Raw genomic sequence first — 23749 nt, forward strand, 5'->3', positions numbered from 1 at the left:
TAGAGAGAGAGAGCCTGCGACACTGACTGGATTTGAATTTAAGAAACATCATGGAATTCTTTTGGTCAGCAAGAACGACCTCTAAAGGCCTTAAAATGTTTGAAAAATGCACGTGGTCGTGGGGTGTGGCATAAGGCCAGCAGGGCCTCCAGCCCAGCCTTCGGAGCTGTTTGTCCCTGGGTTCCCACTGGAATGGCTTTCTGCCCCATTCAGTCCCCGAGGGCTCAGAAAGCACGATGGTGATTACACAGAGCCTACCTGGGAGCTAAGGAAATGCTTCCTCGCTCTCACCTTTTGTTGGTAATATGCTAATACCTGTCTCTTCTGAGGGCTGCACAAGCCACTTCTTGTTGGGAACACAGCCCTCCTAGTGCCTGTTCCCCTGGAAGAAAAGAGCTGTGTTGACAGTGATTGCCCACGGGCGTCTCCGGAGACTGCCCCGGCCTTCCCCTCCTCTGTCTTGTCGAGGGTAAGGCAGAAGGACTCGGGCTCCCTTTCCCAAACACCCTCTTTGCTTAGCCTTGGCTGGTCCTCTGTCTCTTTCCCGCCCCTTTCAGGCATGTTTTCTAGAATGATTGCACTTGCCTGGTGCTGCCTAGGTCTGATTCATGGCTGCTACTCAAAGTTCAGCTTGGTAAAACCTGGTTAATTAATAGACAGCCTCCTCTGTCACCCTCGTGTTTACCCTCCGGCGTTATAAACCAGGGGGAAAGGCTCCCGTTTCTTTCGGCTGTCAGCCCACGGACTTCAGAAGTCTGGCAGCAGAATGGGCATTGGGTGCTGGCCCATCTGGGTTTTCTCAGGAGCCCCCCGTCTCCAGCAGAACACTGAGAGGTGGACCTGGGGAAAATGAGCATGTTGGGTTTTCTGATGATTTTGTTTGTTGGTGGCTGGTCGTTTGCTTGTGTTCGTGACTCTCTTCGCCTTAGTAAGATCTGTCTTGTAATATTTCCTTCATTGTTACCCCATTTACCTAGGCCTCTCTGAGTTCATTTGTTGGTGTGTGTTTTCCGTGTGAGCAGTCGTTAGAGGACTGAGTCACCCGTGCGGTAGCCTGTGGTTGGATGTGGGCTGAGGTTATTCAGTGACTAATATCCAAGGGGAGGAGAAATTGGCTTATCATGGGGAGGACGTCTTTTTATCCATGCCTGGAGCAGCTTCGCTCAGAAGACCGGGGTAAAAGAGAATGGTCCTTCCTGGTCGTGAACACCAGGGAACATTTTAGGATCTGTGTTTGTGTGTGTGTGATTTCCTCTCTGAAAAGAAAGCTGTCTAAAATGTCCACGTGTGGAACCGAGGATTGAGATGAAGCCAGCAAACAAAGGAATCGCGTGATTGAGAGCTCAGCCAATGTGCTTTCTCCCGGCGTTAGCTGCACAGGTGATTTCCTTAAGAGAAAGTAAGTGGCTTTAATTCTTTGAGGATGAAAGAGTCTCCTAAGACCCATTTTCAGTTTTGTCTGGTGACTTCATTGTATGGTCTGATTGAGTGGTGTGTTTACAAATCCTAGACTTGGAAGGGTGGGGTTTGAAATACAATAAACTGTACATGATACTCCCTTCCGCAAAGAATATATATATATATATATATATATATATATATATATATTTTTTTTTTTTTTTTTTTAATGCTCCATAAAGAGACATGATTACAATGAGACAGTTTCCCAAATCATTTGAAAGAAACATTTTTCATCCTGGATTTTTTTTTTCCCAGAAGCCATTGTAAGTTTTTTCTCCTCCTCTTTTATATTCAAGAAACTTGTAAATGAGTAATATTGGATTTAACTTACGGTGTTTGGGGGGAAACGAAATATAGGTATGTTAGGATTCCTACCTCAGACTTCAGGTGATTAATTTGAAACTGCCCCAGATTCATTCTGGTCTTTGAGGAGGGTGAGCCTAGCAGCGTATTGAGCCGGGTGCTATGAGCAGGGCAGCGGCCTCTCAGCTGGGGGCCACGGTGCAGAGGCTCTGGAAGAAACTATGCTGTTTACAAGAATTGGAGGGACTCACTCAACCAAGAGCTGGCCGTAGTTTGGGCAGTAATGGAAGGAGGGAGACAATGCCCAACACACCGATGAACAATGAGGAACAGCCTCATTCATGCGTTGCCAATTTATCTAGCGCAAATAAATGACTTTTTTCTTTGTCTGGGCCAAGGTGCAGGGAAATAAATACCCATGTTGTGTCCTGGGGAGGTGTTAAAAGAATCTTTATTTTTGTATTTAGGGCATCTCTTTCTTGCTGCAAAATTAAATGCTTTAAAGCTCACATAAGGACGTTAGGGTTGAAATTTTCTGGGCTAAAAGTGTCAGTGAGATAACATGTCAGATATTTTCAACTTTCTAAGAGCGATGAAATGATACAGAAGATTAGTGACCATCAGAAGAACTGGTGGGAGAATAAAGGATTCAGGTATTTTAAGGTGAATAGCAACTGTGGGCATGTGTGTGTATGTTTTGCTTATTTATTTTACATTTAAAGTTGAATATAAGTTTCTCCTAAAAGGTCTGACTGAGTAATAGTATAGGAAAAACCTAGCATGTATTTAAGGTCATTTCTTTACTCGTTAGCCAAAACACAGTTAAAATACAAAACAAAACAAGACCATGCAAGTGCCTGGTTCTAGGAAGATACCTCCATAGAAAGAACACTAATACAAAGGGCTGGGATTATTTTTAAACTATGAATTATAGAATCTTAACTGTCATCCTGGTTCAGTCAGTCAGGCAATGGGTATCTCCTATATATAAAGTCCACTTTTTTTTTTTTTTTTTTTTGCGGTACGCGGGCCTCTCACTGTTGTGGCCTCTCCCATTGCGGAGCACAGGCTCCAGACGCGCAGGCACAGCGGCCACGGCTCACGGGCCCAGCCGCTCCGCGGCATGTGGGATCTTCCCGGACCGGGGCACGAACCGTGTCCCCTGCATCGGCAGGCGGACTCTCAACCACTGCGCCACCAGGGAAGCCCCTAAAGTCCACTTCTTATTGGAATAGCAAGTGGACTCTGGGAGATCACACTGAAGACTTCTTCATCACCGTCTGCCTCATCCTAAGAGTGATTTCCCTTTGGTTGCTCTGTATCCTTTAGTGTACGAACCCAAGTTACCTAATTTTAAGGGTTTATTCAAGCGGTAGGTTTAAAACATTTCCCTACTATATCATGGGAAGATGATGTCATTCTCTACTTGGGCTCCATGTAGAGCCAAGGATGAAATTATCAAGGTTCTTCTCAAAACTCAGTCTTGGAAAGTCAGTCCTGGGTTGGCAAACCAAGAGAAGAATTTTGCCAAAGGCTTCCAACCTCTAGGTCACCCCTATTGATGGAGACATTCAACCTTAGATGACCTGTTTTGGCCTAGCAGAACGCTTGTATTCCCCTCCACTGTGGATAACTCAGGTGGACAGCAATTCATTCAGTGACCCTGTTGGATAATGGCAGGATTATTTTGAAGTGGACAAGGCAGGGCTGACATACAGCATTACCATCAGGTACGTAGTGTTCATTGCTTATGGCTACGATCCAGCCTCGTTGGCTGAGGTCCCATTCTGGCTGGTTGGTACTCATGAGATACAGGCTGTTGGATGTTAAATATTTTTACTATCACCTGCATTTCCCATATGAATGCACAGTGTATCTGAATTATTGGTAATTAATTGTTACATTTCTTTCTGAATTCATCTGCACAAGGCGTCCAGAAAGTCTAATGAGATTTTTCTAATAAGTTTTTTGCATGTGTTTTATTTTAAATTTTACATAACTTCATTTCACTTAGTTATATAATGTGCCTCCTAGCCATTTCTTTTCACATCACCAAACATGTTTTTAAAAGACCTACGCAGGCATCTCTGTTGTTTTAAAAGAAATTTACTCAAATTTTTATTAATTAAACTTAACTTTACATTTTTCTTTCATTAATACTCTTTATTCTTCTAGACAGTTCTGTACTCCTAGGAATGTTGATGTCTCATTTTGCTCTCTTACCAGAAAAGGGGGGGTTCTCTATGTGTTCATTTGGTTCAGGATCCCCCAAATCCAGATGAAGCCGGTTGAGGAGGAAAGAGAGAACAGGGAGTAGTGACTAACCCCGTTAGGATTATTGTTCATCCTAAGTGGGTTCTAGACATTTGAAACCCTATTTTGGGGGGAATGGGGATGAATAACGATAATGACAACAGTACCTACTATTTGTTGCACCTGGTTGACCTTGAGCACCATGTGATGCTTTACACACAGTGGCATGTCTGAATATATCTTTACGTGTGTTTGGGTTGATTATTGCATTGTGTGGTCTGACTGGGTGGGGAATTTGGCCAACTATGCACCGCCGGCTGAGCCAGTCCCTCTTGTATTTTATCACCTGTGAAGCCCTGCCATGCTTACCACTGAGCCTGACCTTTCTTTTCATTGAGCCCTGCATTGAGGAAGACGGGGGAGAGGTATTTATAGAGGATCCGTGTTGATCTACTACAAAACTTTGGTTATATGGTTGCTCCAGCCATTCTGGAATGGGAATCAGGTATATTACCGCACAGTGACCTTGGGAATGCCCTCCTGGTCTATGGCCGTGAGCCCCTGAGCCTTGAGAGTGTGTGGGCTGGAGCATCGGGACTGGGCCGTGTGGTGGAGCGGACACAACTGGAGGCTGACCTTGACCTCACCCTAGGTGTGACTCCCCAGGGGCTAGGAACTGGGGTGAGGGTCCCAGGGGTGAGGACAGCCTGAGGATATCCCAAGTCCGGTTTAGAGGGGGAGAACAGACTAGTCTACTGTGGCGTGTGTGCGTGTGGCGTGTGTGCGTGTGGCATGCGTGTGGTGTGCGTGCGTGTGTGTGGTGCGTGTGGTGTATGGTGTGTCTGTGTGGTGTGTGTGTGTGTTGGGGAGGCAGGGGTAGTGGAGATAAAATTGTACCGTCGAGTGAGGAGCCTGCATACTCTGGGATCCCCTAGGGGGTCAGGAGCCAGTTCAGTAGTGCTTGGATAATGTACCCCTCAAAGGGCTCCTTTTGGTTGCTAATACTTGCATTTTGCCTGCATTTTTTTGTCAGTCATTTCTATTATGAAATCCACCATAATGTGTAAAACTCCCCGGGTCAGGGACTCTGCATTGCTGGGTCCTTCCAGTGACAAGATGAGGAAGCCTGTGGGAGACCAGCCAGGTCATCCCCTGCATCCTCGTGACCAGGTGTAGGTAAGAATGTATCCTCTCAAGAGCAGGACGTTCCCCTCCAGGGCAGGAACTTACGGGCTTGTTTAGAGCTGTGTCCTAGAATCATGCTTGGTTCTTAGCAAGTGCTTGGTAAATATTGTTTACTAAGTGAATGAATTTATAAGGTAAGGAATCAACATGTCTTCAGGGCATTGGGCTCTGTTTCCTTTTCAGCCTTCTTCTTGTTGCCTCTTCTATGTCTTCTCTCACCCACACTACGGGTCTCTCAGCTGCTTATCTTGATTTTCGTCCATTTGAGCCCATCTCCTCTCTCCTCACACCCCTACCTCACCCACCCTCCAATCATTTATACCCTCCTTGTCTGTCACATCTCTGAGAAGTCCAAATGGAAATGTGGCTTCTGTGATAGCACAAATCAAACTAGAAGACAGAGCTTGGGAGGTGCCACTGGCTGTCCGTCCCCTCCCTTGTAGCCGTTTGGAGAATCTCAGTGAGCATGACCCTCCTGGGCTTTGATCAAAACAAAAAGTACCACCTATTCACATCCTGAATTCATTTGTATTTTTGATTCTGCCCCTTGCTAAATAAAATAGTGCACTTGCAAATTAGTTTCCTCTTTTGCCATTAACTTGCTTCCTTTTTTTAAAATTAAGATCTAATTGACATATAACATTATATTAGTTTCAGAGGTACAACATAATGGTTCAATAGATGCATATATTGCGAAAAAATGACCACACTAAGTCTAGTTGACATCCATCACCACACAGTTAACGATTGTTTTCTTGTGATGAGAACTTTTAAAATCTACTCTCTTCACTTTCAAATACAATACAGTATTATTAACTATAGTCACCATGCTGGACCGTACATCCGCAGGACTTAAATGTATTTTATAACTGCAAGTTTGTATATTTTGACCATCTTCACCCATTTCACACACATACCCCCAGCCCCCCGGGCACCCACCTCCTGCGTCTGGCAGCCACCGATCTGTTTTCTGTATCTGTGGTTCTTGAGTTATTGATTCTTTAGTCATTGTTTCTTCTAAAGGAGAGCTAGTGGGAGAGTCCTAACTCTCCTGAACTGGGTGGTAATGAAACAGCCCAGAAATCACTGCTGCCTGGGCAAGTACTGCGGGGCTTATGACGACCTCTCCCAGCATGCTCACCATCATCACGTGGCAGCCCCAGAGCGGGTACTGTTAGCATTCTTCCTCCCCGCCATGCCTGGGGTTCCCTTCCCTCTTCTATCTCTTGCCATCCCTACTATGCATTTGCCTCCAATTGCACTCATCTCCTGAATCATTATTTCCTCCTGACCTTTCTCATAGTAAGGCATCAGCAAATGAGTAAAACTTCCCTCCAAACTTTTCCCATGCATCTCCTTTCTCTCTCTGGCCATGTCCCTATATTGTATCAGCTTGAAAAGATGGGAAAGATGCTTACTATCTACTTTCCAGGGCCTCCACTCGAAAAATGTGCCCAAGATGAGCTTTAGGAGACAGTTTAGCCCTTTTGGTACATTAGACCCACATAGTTTCTTAGTGTCTCTAAGAAGCTATGACCTCAGTATTTAAACCACTGCACTGTTTTTTCCCTCAGACCCCACAATGTTGAGCTCTACATCAGGTATATTCATTTCCAGTGATTGCTCTGACAAACTACCACAAACTTAGTAGCTTAAGACACCACAAATTTGTTATTTCCCAGTTGTGGAGATCAGAAATACAGAATGGTTTCACCGGCCAATGCCAAGGTGTTGGCAGTGCCACACTGCCTCCGAAGACTCTATGGGAGAATCCCGTTCTTTGCCTTTTCCAGCTGCTGGGGGCTGCTGCATTCCTTGGCTCATGGCTCTGCTTCATCTTCAGAGTCAGCAGTGTAGCCTTGTAATAGGGAAGAACCTTTTGTGTTCTATTACAAGCTAGCTAATCACTAAAGGGATGTTGCCTATAAGCTTAAATTACACATAATGGCCCATCTCTGGGAACCCTGACTCCCAGGTAATAAGCATTAAGTTAAAATAATTTTTTTTAGCTCACAAGAAACGTCTTGACCAGACCCACCTGTGAATGACTGCAGGGAGAAAGAAATTAACACCTCCCCTCTGGAGGCTGACCGGAAACAGGAAGTGTTTGACTTTACGCCCTCCCCTTTTAGTATAAAAGGAGCCTGAGTTCTGACTCAGGCAAGATGGTTGTTTGGTGGGTGTGGGTACGTTGTCTTCTCGGGCTGCTGGCTTTCCGAATAAAGTCGCCAGTCCTCGCCCCGACACCTCATCTCTTGATTAATTGGCCTGGCGTGGGGCGAGCAGTATGAGCTTGGATTCAGTAACAAATTTGGGGGAGCCATCCAGCAGCCTTGCTGCTCCTGGCCAGCCGGCCCCGGTTGGGGAATTTTCCGGTAAGGCCCTAGCAGCTGCCAGGCCCACTTGTCCTGAGGGTCTTCCCTTCAGAGTTCCTCGAAGCAGCACCGGCTGCCCCAGCACTTGGCAGTTGGAGCAAGGAATGGACATCTGGGAGCCGACAGTTTGCTTGCAGTAGGGTAAGTCGCTCCGGTGTGTACAGCCGAGAACTGTGCTTCCTCTCTTCGTTTGGGGCGTTTTCTCCGGAATAAGCCAATTTGTTCTGTATTTGAGTGGGATACCCTGTTGGAGAGAGGAAGGAGTTGTTGGGCTTCTACCCTATGTGTCAACTGGTTTGTTTCTTTGGACGCTAGCATGTGTGTGGTGCCGTTTGTGTTTTGTTTGTCTTGAATTTCTATCTTTAAAAATGGGAGGCTTCCCTGGTGGCGCAGTGGTTGAGAGTCCGCCCACCGATGCAGGGGACGCGGGTTCGTGTCCCGGTCTGGGAGGATCCCACGTGCCGCGGAGCGGCTACACCCGTGAGCCATGGCCGCTGAGCCTGCGCGTCCGGAGCCTGTGCTCCGCAACGGGAGAGGCCACAGCAGTGGGAGGCCCGCGTAGCGCAAAAGAAAAAAAAAAAAAATGGGGAATGTTTCAACTATTCCTGAAGAAAGTTCTCTAAGGTGCATTTATGGGTAAGGGATCCGATTACAGCTCAGAAGCCATGTGTCAGAGGAAGATGATACTTTGTTACAATAGTGCGTAGCCGCAGTACCTGTTAGGATCTCTACAGGGGGGTTAGGCAGGGTTATCTTGGGGCCCTGTGCACCATGTACTGGTACGCTTGCTGTGTTAATTATGTCATTTATGGTCTCCTGTGTCGTTGGTATATGTAAAAACCCAAGACCAAACTTGAGGGTTTATTTAGGATTTTCTGTGTGTTCTTTGGGTTTTGGGTTTCATTTTGTTTGGTACCGTTTACAGCCAAATCAGTTTTGTGATACTTCAAACTTTTACTGATGTCAGATGGAGAAAAGGAACAGGGAAAAAAAACCCTGTCTGCTCTTGTCCAAGAGTGGGACATTCCGAGGAAGAGAACGTTTCCACTTGGTTCTTAAAATCACCAAAAGCTACAAATAGAAATAAGTCTTTTCCATAAATATTACTAAAAAGGGTTTAGCCATCTGTACAGGTGACCTTGATTTGCCCCATCTGCCAGAAACCCCGTCTGCATCCAATCTTTTGTAACTGATGCGTTTTACATTGTTGTACTTGATTCATGGCTAAAATTTTGGAATGGGAACTACGACATCCCTGTGTGTGTTTGTACGTGTGATAGATGTGTGGCATGGCCAGAAATTTGTAAAAGAGCTCTATTTAATTGGCTTAAAGGAAATTAAGTGCTTAAGTGAATACTCAAATATAAAAGAAACTCTCCAGAATGAGTTTCAGGCTCTCGTCATCTAGGAAATTCAGTATTGAATTAATATCTGGTGTTAAAGTTAGCTTAAGCTTGTTGGTTTGATACAGGTATGTCATTAGAGTCATCAACATTAGGTATAATACTTTCATTGTACCTGGATTTACTAGAAATCAAATAAGACCTTATTATTCCTGTTAAAAAGTTTGTCAGCAAGAAAAATAATGTGACAAAGCTTTTAAGTAAATAAAATAAAGGTAAATGAAGTAAAGAGTTTTGGTTAAACTCTATGGGAATAATGTTCTGGAAACGTCTGTCTGGAATAGTCTCTCCAGATTTTCGTACCTTGAAACTAAACTTAGTTCTAAGATAAGATTGAACTTAATTAAGAAAATAAATCTTGGGGCTTCCCTGGTGACGCAGTGGTTGAGAGTCCGCCTGCCGATGCAGGGGATGCGGGTTCGTGCCCCGGTCCGGGAAGATCCCACATGCCGTGGAGCGGCTGGGCTCGTGAGCCATGGCCGCTGAGCCTGCGCGTCCGGAGCCTCTGCTCTGCAACGGGAGAGGCCACAACAGTGACAGGCCCGCGTACCGCTAAATAAATAAATAAATAAATCTTGAAGGTAAAGTGGTACAAAATCTGAATTTGGTTCTCTAAGAGGACAAAGTTCTCTTAAAATATTGAACTCCTGTTGGTAATAGATCATGAGTTTTTGTTTAAGTGACCTGTATTTGCCATTGGGATCGCTTATCTCTGGTTAAAACTTTCGATATTTTTGACAGATGTCCCAAAAATCAAGTTCTAAGTGGGATTCATTTGACCTCTGGCTAACGTTGGGGTTTTCTGGAGAGTCTCTGGAACACCTCAAATTACTTGTTTTCTCTCCATCTCAGAGAGAGGAATATTAAACTAATTGGGCTTATTTGGTGTGAGGAATTGCGTGGGAGGCATTGTCAAATGGGTGGTGATAAAACTTCTTAGGTTGTACTGTATGGGTAAATGTTATTAACATATATATTCCAGAAATTATATGGAACTCCTAAAATTCTGGCACATCAGTCATATATATCAGTCATAACTTTAGTAATTACCGTATTGTCATAGCCACAGCAGTAGTCAATTTTCTATTCAGTTGCACTGTAATCCCAGCTGGCTGATGCCAGGGCAAAAAGGCATCCTTTTAACGGCTAGATGATCACTTGCTGTCTATAGTTTTACAGTGGCTTTTGAATGACACTCCAGCTATTTTGTGAAGAAACAGGCCAGAATAATGAACTCCTTTATGTGCAAGCATTTGTACTATTCCCAGGGAAAATAGGGAAGGGAATGAGAGGACATGTTGCCTCAGACCTTAACTCCTCTGGCTGAGCTGGCTGTCCCAGCCGCTCCGGCCGTTACGCCGGTATATCCAACCCTTACACCACCTTCCATTCCTATCCAGGCCCAGTTCCTGACACTGGGGCCCAGGACTTCCCTCCTTATAGGATCAGTTAGAAAATGCTGGGAATTCCCTGGCGGTCCAGTGGTTAAGGACTCAGCACGTTCACTGCGGTAGCCTGGGTTCAATCCTTGGTTGGGGAACTAAGATCCCACAAGCTGTGCAGCGCGGCCAAAAGAACAAAACAAGAAAATCCTGTGCTAGTTTCTGGGGCACAGGGACTTGGTCTGGAATCGCCATCTAAGACCCAACGGGGCAGCAGATTTGGGCCTGGAGCCACTTCTGGGACGGGTATTTTCCTTACGCCATTATCTCATGGGGGGCCTAAATGGAAATGACCAGTGGCTGGGTTTCTCAAACTTGTTTAGTTGGAAAGATTGCAGCCCTCCTTATAGAGAGGATGCTCTACACCTGAAGCCCACTTGCCAGCACCCACAGCTGAACCAAATGGGGACCCCGGTGAGGGAAGAAGGCCCTTAGGAGAGCACTGCTCATTAGTGCATCTTAGCAGGACCTTGAAAGGGGAAACCAAGGCAAAAGGGTTGGAACGAAATTCAAGAAATTCAGCAAAACAAATGAAGACCTCTCTGAACTTTTGGAAGGGATTTATCAGGCCTACACACATCGTACTAATGCAGATCCCGAGGCCCCTGCAAATATTAGAATGGTAAATTTGACCTTTTGGGGCAAAGTGCCTTGGATTTCAGGAGAACACTGCAAAAATTAGATGGTACATTTGGAATGAACCCATCTCAGTTGGTAGATGTTGCTTTGAAAGTGTTGAGGGAACAACAACAGAAGAAAGATACAAAACGAAATGCCACTTTTTTGGCAGTGGCCTTGGCTTCCTGGAAGGCAGGTAACCCGGAGAGGTAGGCCACGACTGGGGAAGGAACAATACGCTTATTGTGAGGAGTAGCATCGCTGGGAAACAGATTGCCCTCTGCTGAAACAGAACAGTAGAAGCTGAGAGCCTCTCATGGGAGAGAGGATGCTCTGAATGAAGAGACCCAGGGACTCCCTTGGCCTTGAGGTACCCAACTCCCCACAGGAGCCAGGGGTGAAATTGACAGTGGGGGGATGACCTGATTGACTTTCTGAAAGACAGGCCTCACCCTGAAGTTTTTCAGCACAATAGGGTGACATCTGAGTCCCACCAGAACATGCTTTAAGCCATCCCAGAAAAGGAGACCAAGCCCTTACCCCCAGAGTCTTAAAAATAACCCAGAGACTGCTGTCAGACCTCCCAGGTAGGGACTCAACACAGAGGAACCTGCCCCACCAAGGACTGACAAATATTTACTCAAAGGCCTTGAGCCTCAGGAAATCTCAGATACCTGCTAGTGTTTGTGTGGACACCTTTTCAGGATCGGTGGAAGCATATCCCACCTGGACAGAAGCTCTCTGAAGCGGTTAAAGCCCTCCTTAGCGAAATTATCCCCTGACTTGGATGAAGGCATTAAAACTGCATTCATCCTAGAGACGGCAATCAACAGGAAAAACCAAGAAAATGAATCATATATCAGAAAGGAGCGTTGCTAAAACGTCAGGAGACATTTAACTTGGGATAACCTTGCTAGTTGCCATGCTGTGGATCAGTGGCTCCCAGAAGCAGGCTTAAGTTAAACACCTTTAAAATATTGTATGGTACTCCATTCCAGGTGTGTGCCCAGGCAGGAGAATCTATAAACGCTAAAAGACCTAGCGGTTGCCAATTACATTAAAACTTTGGGCTCTATACTGACCTCTGCTCCTGAGTTTGACTCCAACAGGTCTGCCCATCCAACTGAAGTAGATGGGAATTCCATTGCAGCTGGAGAAGGGGCAACCAATTTCTTTAATTGTGTCCAAATAAATAGCACAGGAATTTATATGTATTAGGAACTGGAACCAAAACCCCAAGTTCAATTATGAATTAGACAACAAAGTGCTAATAGGTTTCATCGGGTTCAAATAGTTGTAGATAAACAAAGGCTGACAAAAGATTCTAAGGAATATTCGTCACCTCCGTTCAACAGGAAGTAACCAGCCAGAGTGGTCTTCCTCCCTTTTCCCACAAGATTGTGGAATGGACATTGACAATGGGGAATTATTATAGGGAAGCACCTTTTGTGTTCTATTACAAGTTAGTCACTAAAGGGATATTGCCTATAAGCTTAAAATATACATAATGGCCCATCTCTGGGAACCCTGACTCCCAGGTAGTGAGCATTAAGCTAAAATACCTTTGTTTAGCTCACAGGAAACATCCTGACCAGGCCCACCTGTGATTCCTTTCTGCAGGGAGAAAGAAGTTAACACCTTCCCTCTGGAGGCTGACCGGAAGCAGGAAATGTTTGAGTTCACTCCCTCCCCTTTTAGTATAAAAGAAGCCTGAATTCTAACTCAGGCAGGATGATTCTTTGGGGAATGAGTCCACCGTCTTCTCGGTCTGCTGGCTTTCCAAATAAAGTCACTCTTCGTGCCCCAACACCTCACGCCTCGATTTATTGGCCTGTTGTGGGGCGAGCAGTACGAGCTTGGACTCCGTAACAGCATCTTCCCATTCTCTCTCTCTGATTCTGCTTCTGTCATCACATCTCCTTCCATGACGCTGACCCTCCTGCCTCTTTCACATATAAGTGAATGCATTGCATTACTTTCACATGATTGTGATTGCATTGGGTCCACCTGGATAATCTCCCCAACTCAACATCCTTAACGGGGTATCTACAAAGGCCCTTTTGCCCTGTAAGGGGACATGGTTACAGGTTCCAGGGATTAAGGTGTGGACATCTTGCAGGGGCCACTCTTCAGCCTGCTTCATCAGGGAAACCACACTGAGATGTCTCCAAAAATATGAATATCAAAGTAGATTTTCTAATTTCTTGTTTTCTTTTCAGATGCAGAGAGAAATCGTTTATGCAAGAGGAGATGGCCCTGGTGCCTCTCGACCTGGACCCGCAGCTCTTCTACCCCACGCCATTCCAAATTCTCCACCGTCCACTCCTGTGCCACATTCCATGCCTCCCTCTCCATCCAGAATCCCTTACGGAGGCACCCGGCCGATGGTCGTTCCTGGTAACGCCACCATCCCCAGGGACAGACTCTCCAGCCTGCCGGTCTCCAGATCCATCTCTCCCAGCCCCAGCGCCATCTTGGAAAGAAGAGACGTGAAGCCAGATGAAGACATGAGCTCCAAGAGCCTCGCGATGTACCGCAACGAGGGTTTCTACGCCGATCCTTATCTCTATCACGAGGGGAGGATGAGCATAGCCTCTTCGCACGGCGGGCACCCCCTGGATCTCCCCGATCACATCATCGGGTATCACCGCGCCGCAGTTCGTTCAGCCAGTGCTTACTGCAACCCTTCTTTGCAAGCGGAAATGCACATGGAGCAGTCACTGTACAGACAGAAGTCAAGGAAGTATCCAGAGAGCCTCTTGCCTACTCTGGGCTCCAAAACGCCCCCGGCCTCTCCTCACCGAGTCAGTGACCTGAGGATGGTGGAGATGCACGGTCTCCATAACGCCCACGGGCCCTCCCACACCATGCAGTCAGACCGGGTCTCACCCAGCCGCCAGGCCTTCAAAAAGGAGCCCGGCACCTTGGTGTACATTGAGAAGCCACGGACGACTCCAGGATTAGCCGGCATTGTGGACCTCGGCCCTCCTCTAGTTGAGAAGCAAGTGTTTGCTTATAGCACGGCTACGATACCCAAAGACAGAGAGACCAGGTAAGGCGGTGAGGGTGGCCAAGGGTGGGCCACGCCCACGTGCTGGTTTTGAGGGCTGCTTTACGGAAGTCGAACCAAGAGAACAGTGGTCAGCTGAGCGCCGGCCTTGAGCACTGTGCCCTGTGGGTACTGGCCGCTGCGGGGTAGGGGAGGAAGAATAGGACCAGAGGGCTGTTGTCAGCAAAGAGTTTCTAAATCCGGTGGTCGAGTGAGGCTGGGCAGTAGCCAGGCTAAAGGCAGGCAGGCACCCCAACAAGAGAGGTCAGAACGGGCCTCCCGAGTGTGGATCTAACGGCAGCATCGTTAATGTAAGTCTGAATACTTGAGAAGAAAATTATGATTTCAGAAACCATTCAGACAAATCATCAAAAGCTGATCATAACTGATCTCCCACGGAAAGTGAGTGAGCGGTTCGAGTGTTAACTGTTTGAAATGGCGGTTTTTGTTCTTCCTTGTGAAGTGCAATTTTGTTTACTCATCTGGTTATGAGAAATGAGAAGGGTGTGTCATCCAGGGTGATAAAAACATGAATTTGCATAAAAATAGGATGGTGTCGATGTAATACTCATTCAGGAGTGGTACAGAGATCAGCAAATTTTTTCTAGTGGATGTGACACTCCAGGAATTTAAATTTCTTTTTAAGTTTACATGTGTTTATAATTTACCAGCCCAGAACCTTCATACTACATCTTGAAAACCCTCAAGTCTGTAGAGTAATAGAAAAACTAATCTTTTTTTTTTTTAATTTATTTTTGGCCGCGTTGGGTCTTCGTTGCTGTGCGGGCTTTCTCTAGTTGCAGCGAGCGGGGGCTTCTCCGTTGTGGTGCACGGGCTTCTCACTGTGGTGGTTTCTCTTGTTGCGGAGCACGGGCTCTAGGCACGCGGGCTCAGTAGTTGCAGCAAGTGGGCTCTAGAGTGCAGGCTCAGTAGTTGTGGCGCACGGGCTTAGTTGCTCCGCGGCATGTGGGATCTTCCCGGGCCAGGGATCGAACCCATGTCCCCTGCATTGGCAGGCAGATTCTTAACCACTGCACCACCTGGGAAGCCCCAGAAAAGCTACTCTTGATAGAGGGGATTTCTCTACCCTGAACTGGCTGACAGAAGGCAACATAATAATTATAATCATAAAAATCTAGTCAAAGAAACTGAGTCCGAAGGAGGTTAAGCATTTGACCTGTTGTCATATGGGAATTCAGAAGGGGCATGAGAAATAAAATTCAGATATTCAGCCACTCAGTACCTCACTGGAACCACTGTTCCATCCTCCTTACCAAAACCGGTCATGTCACTTTCTACTACATGACCTTGTAAAAAGAAGGCCAAAATTGTGACTGGAATGTGATGGTATATCACTATCTTAATCACACAAATTGGAACGCTCTGTCCTCACTGGCAGAATTTTATCATGAAAGGGCCATCTCTTATCTGGTTCCAGAAGAAAGATTCCAGGAAGATGGAAAGAGCATAAACCTGGAAGTTGGGGGATCATCAATGTACCAAAAAGCTCTAACCCTCTCTACACAGTTTAAAAAAAAAAACACAGCAACAGTGGGCTTCCCTGGTGGCGCAGTGGTTGAGAGTCCATCTGCCGACGCAGGGGACACGGGTTCGTGCCCCGGTCCGGGAAGATCCCACATGCCGCGGAGCGGCTGGGCCTGTGAGCCGTGGCCGCTGAGCCTGCGCGTCCGGGCTCAGCCTGTGCTCCACAACGGGAGAGGCCACAGCAGTGAGAGGCCCGCGTATGGTTAAAACAAACAAACAAACAAACAAAAAAACAGCAACAGTGACTGGCTTGAACTAGAGTGAAGTGGTTTATAGACAAGAGCTACCAAATATTCAAGGAACAAGAGGTTACAAATTGTCTTTGCTCCGCTGCTGTAGTACTGGTTGTGAGGGCTGCAGGTAACTTGGCTTTTTAGTTAACTGCTTGCAAGGTCAGCAGGAGCCACATCTGATACCGATGGGGCAGATTACACGTTTCCCAGAGATCCTGTACATGGCGCTGGATTCCGTGACAGAATGAGACTTTGCATTGTTTCCCTTGTGGGGGGAGGGTATACATTCTTTGTGTGGAAAGAAGGATGAAACAGGTATTTGCTGAGAGAAGAATAGATGATGGCAGAGACAAGGCTATGTGGTTACCAAACCGTATTTTCTTTTCCTCTGGGGCACAAAACTATCTGCATCTCCGAGCCTCCTTTGCAGTTAAGTGTGGCCATGTGAGTGGGTTCTGGCCAATGGCAAGTGGGTAGAGTTGATGTAAACTGTCTCCAAGAATAGTTCCTATTAAAAAATCTGCATGGGAAACAAGACAAAACGATGACAGGCTTGATCATGCAGGACTAAGAAAAATGAAGACTCGGAAAAAGGTATTTATTCTCTCCTTGCCAAAGTCCTTAGGAAGTTAAATTCTAAGAAGCAAAGAAAGGGATGCCTCCCACGACCATAGAAAGCTGAGGGGTGTGGGATAAATACTGAGGCTCTTTGAACAGACCAGTGTCACAACCAGAGGGAAGTCTACCAAGACGTGCCTTAAGGCTGTAGGGAGCTTGCACCCTGTGCTTCTAAGAAAGGGTAACACATCTGCCCCGGTGGGCTGTGAGGCACTGGTTGGGAAATGTGTGTCACTGATAGGAAGGGACTTGGAGTCATAAGAATTTAGTCCAGGAAAAAATAAGAACTGTCCATCTCCAGGGCCAGAATCCGTCCTCCCCCACCACCCTGCTGACCCACCTCGTGGGAATGAGATGATCGTGAGCTTGATTCCACTGTTTATCACATCCAGCCACATGCACCCTGCTGAGCGCCAGGCACGCTCTGGCCAACGATGGCGTCTGGCTTCTCGCTCAGCACCTAGTTCATCGTCACACATGTGGTTACCACGTGCATATAACTGAACATCACTGAACCCAGTTCCCAGGATTGGGTTATGGGTGGGACCAAAATGAAGGGACCTCTGCTATGTGGAGTTGCCTCTGTACTGCTCCCTGATCAGAGTCTTGAAGAATTTTAGCCTTCGGTAGCATCGGTATATTTTCAGGGCCTCTGCTTCCTCAGGTTTCTGTTTTTTAAGAAAGCTCAGAAAACGCTATGGGTTTCTGTCTTATGTGTTAGCAACTCCTTTTAGAAAATCCAAGTTCTTATTTCTAGAAAAACAAGGATTAGGAAAGTTGACTAAAGATTAATGTTCACCTAAAATACACTGTCATGATCACTGCCGTATTCTGACATATGGTTGTAATTCAGAATATGATTTCACATTTTTGAATTCATTCCTGTAAATGTGAAATAGCAGAGAAGAAATTTTATCTCACATCTTGTCTAGGTGATTTCTCACCACAGGCTAGATTCCCTTCTCCTGTAGCCCTACACACGTGCACGCGTGTGCGCGCGCGCACACACACGCACACACACACACATCGTCTACGTTTAGAGTTGGTATTACTGAAACACCTAAACATTCCCACTGACTCAACCCAGGCACATGACAAAAGTATGTAAAGAATGATTCTCGAGTAAACACTTGAGTCTGGACATTGTGCTGCTAACACTGCTACCCACCACCCCCCACTGTTACCTGGACAGGTCGGAATGCGCCATACTTCCTCTTTTTCAGCTGCAATTGTAAACTCTTGGAAAGCTGGATGTCTAGGCTGAAATGTAGTCCTGCTGGGTAATATAAGAACACTGACGATAGCTATCATTTATTGAGAGTCTTTTATGGACCAAGCGTGATGTTAAGTAGTTTCCATACATCATCCGAAGTAATCGTCATGACGATCCAGTGCGGTATGTACTATCATCATCCCTATTTTACAGATGCAGAAACAGAGCTCAGAGAGGTTAAGTAACTTGCCCAAGGTCACAAAGCCAGTAAGTGGCATAGAATGTCCAGGTACATTAAGGAATCCATACTTTTTACCGCTGTGCAGTATTCTGCCTGCTGGGTGAGAACTGTGAGCCCCACCTTCACCCAGCAGAGAAGTGAATTTGCGAGTGAATTCGAAGCATTTCAACCAGGACAAACTGCTAAGTAGCTGGGCTTCCCTGGTGGCGCAGTGGTTGAGAGTCCGCCTGCCGATGCAGGGGATGCGGGTTCGTGCCCCGGTCCGGGAGGATCCCACATGCCGCGGAGCGGGTGGGCCCGTGAGCCGTGGCCTCTGAGCCTGCGCGTCCGAAGCCTGTGCTCTGCAACGGGAGAGGCCACAGCAGTGAGAGGCCCACGTACCGCGAGAAAAAAAAAAAAATGCTAAGTAGCTGCTCTGAAAGGATATTTACAATCATCAACATGGTAGAATTTGCATAATTATGCTGCTAAATATATACATGTCATTTAAAATATAACTGTCCCAGCTAGTATATTAGCAGAATTATGCAGAGATAGGGGAAGAAAGAAGAGAACACTCTTGGTAGATTTTATTTTGAAAAAAATGAATGTGAGTACCATGTCAAAGAAAATTTTAAAAACAAGAACACCAGAAACAATTACTGAAGCACACAATTATAATCCATTGTTACACCTATACAGTGGTGCTATTTTAGGTATATTTAGTCTGTGCAAGTAAATATTTGTAAAGAAGCTTCAACCCCTAAAAGTAACTTCATGAGTACAGGGTCCTATGACGTGTCAAACCAATTTCTGTTGCAATTTCATAATATTAAAAAGCAAATCTGAGTGTTTTTTATATGAAACTCTCAAGTGAAATTTTACTTCTAAGATGTGAAGCTACAAAAACACAGGAGGGAGACTGAGAAATCTGTAGAGATACTTTCTTTGGGCACTGCTGGATTCATATACTCTTCAGAAGAGCACTTCTATGAAATAGCCCATTAACTGCAGAGTGTTTGAAATCAGAGAGAAAAATTTTCTTTCTCATCTGTACTCAGGAAACTTCCAACGGTAGCTTTTTTTTTCTTTTGAACGCAATTTTGTAATAGCTCTATTGACTTGAAAATGAGTTAAAGACAAAGTAATTTCCCCTTGATCTTGTACGTAGCTCATGTGCTTCGATTTAATGAATTTGGCATCTCTTATAAAGATGCTTCCACAGAGCATCTAGCGGTGACAAATTATATATAGGAGATCTGGAAAAAATAGTGTAGAACATATATGATGGTAGCATCTTCCTCCCAAGACGGCCATGGACTTTGGGGTAGGAAAGCGGATTACAACTGCTTTGACCTTCAGAACAGTATGGTTGTCTCTCAGTATCTATGGGGATTGGTTCCGGGAGCCCGTGGATACCCAAATCCGCAGATGCTCAAGTCCCTTATTTAAAAGGGCATAGTTCAGTCAGCCCTCCATATCCGTGGTTCCACGTCCACGGATTCAACCAATCTGCAAAATTCTTTCTGCGGTTGGTTGAAACTGAGGTCGCAAAGCCTGCGAATATGGAGGGCTGACTGTAATTCTCAAGTCTGAGCTTCTAGAAGGAAAATGACCTTGAGTGCTGAGGTGGTTTTACCCAGATGATTTCCTTTCAGCAAGGCCTCCAGGAAGAGAGTGGGTCCATGTGACTAAGAGGCCCTGTGCAAGGGAGACAGTGTGTGACAGGTGACTGTGGGCGTGAGGCTGTGTCTTGCCAAGGTTATAAAATTACTTCATTAAACAGCATCATCATCCCTATCCATGGCACATAAAACAGCCCTTAAGAACTGTAAAATGCTAGGACATTTATGTTTTGCTATTTTGTATTTATAGCCCGGCTCATATAATGTGAAATATCTCTATCGAAATAACACTCAAAATTCAAGGGTGCTCACTGCAAAGTGACTAATAGCTCTCCTTCCAAATGTATAACAGATTCCTCCTAATAAAGTATTTTTCAAGACATGGTAAACTTGAACTGAGATCATACTTTTTACACTGTTCTGCACCTACAGTAGCTAAATTCAACGGACTAGTCAAGACTTCACTTGGGAGCAGATTCTTGCCTGTCTGGGCACTTGTATGTGGAGGAAAAGAAGCCACATGACAGCTGCTGTGATTTCTAAGGCATCGCAGATTTAGAGAAGTAGAATCCCGTGCCTTAGAATGAAAGGGAAGGAAAATTTCTATGTACAGGAGGAAGCCTGCATGCTAACTGGTAGCTTGGGTCTGTTCTTAATCATTTAACATCACTTTCTCATTTTATGAGCATGAAGTATTATTGTGTTGGTAGCTTTGAGGAATAGGATACATCCTCGGTTTACCAGTTAATTGAAAGTCTGAATTCCTATTTGTGTCATTTAAAATGTTCACAGTGCCTGGCATACCTTTGAAGATTTTCTAAACTATGTTAGATATCCTGCTAGAGAGGTGATTCTGAAAAAGAATGCTTAATTTGTTTCTTTCTCCTGATTGTATAGTCAAAAGGGAGCTATATCAGACGTCTTGTAAGTAGTTAGACTTGGGACCTTCCCAGAGCAAGGTTTCTTAACTTCTGCACGCTTGGTATTTGGGGCCTGTCCTGTGCATTATACGATGTTTAGCAGCATCTCCAGCCTCCCCGCATCCCACTAGATGCCAGTAGCAAACTCCCCTGAAATGCTGCCCCAGTCGCAACAACCGAAGATGTATGTCTCCAGACATTGTGAAATGCTGTCAAATCCAAAACGTGGATCTTGGTGATGATTAGCTCAGTTCTACCCTTTCCCTCGTGGTAAAGCAGCTTCATTATTGTTAGAACTTGCTGTTATCTTTGGTTCAACCAACCTGTGATCAGTCATTCATCGAGAGGCAGTCACGTGCCATGTTTATGAACATGGTCTCCAAAGCCAGATAGCCTGGGTTCAAGTGCCTGTGCTAACACTTGTTAGCAGTTGTAAACTTTGACAGATCACTGAGTCTTGCTCTGCCTCAGCTTGCTCATCTGTAAAGTAGAGATAATAATAGCACCTACCTCATAGGATGGAGCAACTCATTACAGTTAAGTGCCTTGTGCCATGCCTGGCGTAGCATAAGTGCCGAGTTCCTACTTTGAACAAAGCACTCCACTAAATGCTACTAAGCCCAGAGGTGGATACACAGAAATGGTAGGACAAGGACTGTGCCAGAGGAAGCAGGGAGACAAATTGTTAACTATAATGCTAGGAAGAATATAAAGCAGGTGGGCGGGGGATACAGGAGAGAGTAAAAGTAAGTGCGCACAGAGAATGGAATTAGGTGGGATGAAAGATCCAGTTGAGAATGTTTAGGCTCTCAAAGCCACTTTTCAGTCCCTATCAGGAGAATAGTGGGGGTCGTACGTTGTCTTGGGACCAGGTGCCAAGAGACAAGCCAGGATTACAGCATCTTCTTAAAATTGCACCTGAGCTGTATGACGGATGCCAAACCGGGTAGCGCTGAAATGATTAGGTTATCTGATGCCTGTTTTGATGCCTAACAGTGCCTGACCGATTCAGTTATTGCCTGAATTGCTTTCCTGGGTAGCTCTAATTAGGGATCAATACATGGTTATTGAGCTCTTTGTGTGCTTAGTTGGGGACTGATTGCTTTGCAGGGTACAAAGAAACTTAGATGTGTCCCCACCTGCAAGGAATACGAACTGGGGAAGACAGTCACAAAACATTAGAAGCATAATACGAATGTGTAAGCTATGCCACGGTTAAGCGCAGGAAGCTTCTGAGCTACGAATGCTTATTAAATAACTGGTTTTTAAGAACAATCCCAACAATAGGATTTCATTCGTAGGTGTTGCCCAGGGATGATCTCGTCACCCTAAGAGCGGCAGTGTCTCCTGGTGAAGTGGAGAGAAGAGAGGAGGCTGTACAAGTCACTAAGGGGGACGGTGTCTTTCCCTGAGGCTGGAGGTGCAGGGGGAGATCTGTTCCCAGCATCTCCCAAGTTCAGCTGGAAAGTCAGGACACGTTTTCCTTGAAAACAATGAGGAACAATGAAAGGACTAATAATACACTGTAGGTTAAAGAGGCTTCCATGGGCCAGCTGGAAATCCAACCACCATTTTATTCCAAGTTCTAAACAATGAAAGTAGACGAAAACTTTGCAGTTACAAGCCTACCATAATTTGGGGACGGCTTGTACATAATTAATTCCAAAGAAGTGATACAGAGAGTGATTGCTGTGAGTTCAGAAATGGGAGCATTTTCCTGAACTTAGGCTGGGCTGGAAGCCTTCATGAGAATGCCAAGATGGACTCGCATTTAAGGAATTTACATAATGGAATGAAAAGATACCATTTGGAAAGACAGATTGGTCTCTATTCAAAATTTGCTGTATTTCTTCCATTATGCTTCCTATAAAAATGACATCTAGATATGCTGTTTTGGCAGTCTCAGAGCGCATAGGTGCTGATAAATTGAATTATGATTTCATTCACAGGAATATAACTTTATGGTTAAGTCATATTTGCTAGTCATTCCTTAGGCTGCTGAGTTCATTCAAGAGCTGTCTGACAAACGTGATATTCAACCAACTGACAAATGTCTGAAGCTAGCCCTACTCTTATCCAAGGGGTATTCTATCAAAAATACCGGTGGAATGACTGCCACAAGCTCTGTGTTACTTTAAACAAATCAGTTTCTCAAAAGGGAAAGCCATCCTCTGTCACTAATTAGGTGACATTAAAATGCACCCCTGTATCTCCTCTGAATATTCACGAGGTGCTGTCCATCAGACACCTTAGGTCTGAAACCAGAAACTAAGTCAGAGCAACCTAGATTCTGTGAGATTCAGATAAGCCCCTTTCCTTGCCAACTAAAACGTCTTTCTTCAAAGAGAAGAGGAATAAATGTTTAGGTACAGGTTCAGCCTGGCAAGATCAACTCACTGCAGAATTGGTGTGACTATGACCCAACCTGAAGATGGGGCTCATCTAAAAATAGCCTGACGGCCCAGCAGCTGAATAATCCAGGGCTGCCATGATGTCCCAGCCATTTAACCGCTCTTGTGATTAGTTGTCCTGCTCTCTGGTGGAGTTTACAGAGATTACACTTGTCCTTATTTGAGTTTTGGACTTGATTTTTCATGAATGAAGTGATTCAAAAATATAGCCAGGTCTAAGCATTAATTTGAATTTCCAAAAATTTGGGTCTTAAAAAGTCTTTATTGACTCTTACAGGGCCATCATGTATTGCCAGTGATACCTACTCTTTCTCCCTGTCCATCTTCAGAGCTGAAGGGATGCAATCTCTTTTTTTTAAGTTTATTTTCTTGAAGTATAGTTATTTACAATGTTGTGTTAATTTCTGCTCTACAGCAAAGTGATTCATATTCTTTTCCATTATGGTTTAATCACAGGATATCGAATATAGTTAGTTCCCTTGTTGTTTATCCATCCTATATATAATAGTTTGCCTCTGCTAATCCCGAACTCCCAATCCATCCTTCCCCCAACCCCCTTTCCCCTTGGCAACCACAAGTCTGTTCTCCGTGAGTCTATTTCTGTTTCATAGATAAATTCATTTGTGTCATATTTTAGATTCCATATGTAAGTGATATCACATGGTATTTGTCTTTGTCTGACTTACTTCACTTAGTGTGATAATCTCTAGGTCCATCCATGTTGCTGCAGATGGCATTTTTTCATTCTTTTTTGTGGCTGAGTAGTATTCCATTGTCTGTATGTAACACATCATCTTTATCCATTCATGTGTCAGTGGACGTTTAGGTTGCTTCCATGTCTTGGCTATTGTGACTAGTACTGCTGTGAACATTGG

General features: G+C 45.2%; 1 protein-coding gene across 11 annotated transcripts in view; it reads left to right on the plus strand.

Annotated features, from left to right (window-relative positions):
• Positions 1-23749, plus strand: part of KIAA1217 (KIAA1217 ortholog) — a 327363-nt gene that overhangs the window by 236413 nt on the left and 67201 nt on the right. For 9 of the 11 annotated variants that reach the window (XM_019933420.3, XM_073801649.1, XM_019933421.3 and 6 more), the window contains one exon: positions 13260-14092. In XM_019933420.3, coding sequence (XP_019788979.1) covers positions 13260-14092 — 833 coding nt within the window. Of the gene's footprint in view, positions 1-1132; positions 1400-7699; positions 7719-13259; positions 14093-23749 lie in introns of those variants that run through there. The other 2 variants (XM_019933415.3, XM_033852443.2) reach the window with 2 other exon arrangements.

This window comes from Tursiops truncatus, chromosome 2 (assembly GCF_011762595.2).
Source record: "Tursiops truncatus isolate mTurTru1 chromosome 2, mTurTru1.mat.Y, whole genome shotgun sequence".
NCBI classification, from domain to species: Eukaryota; Metazoa; Chordata; class Mammalia; order Artiodactyla; family Delphinidae; genus Tursiops; species Tursiops truncatus.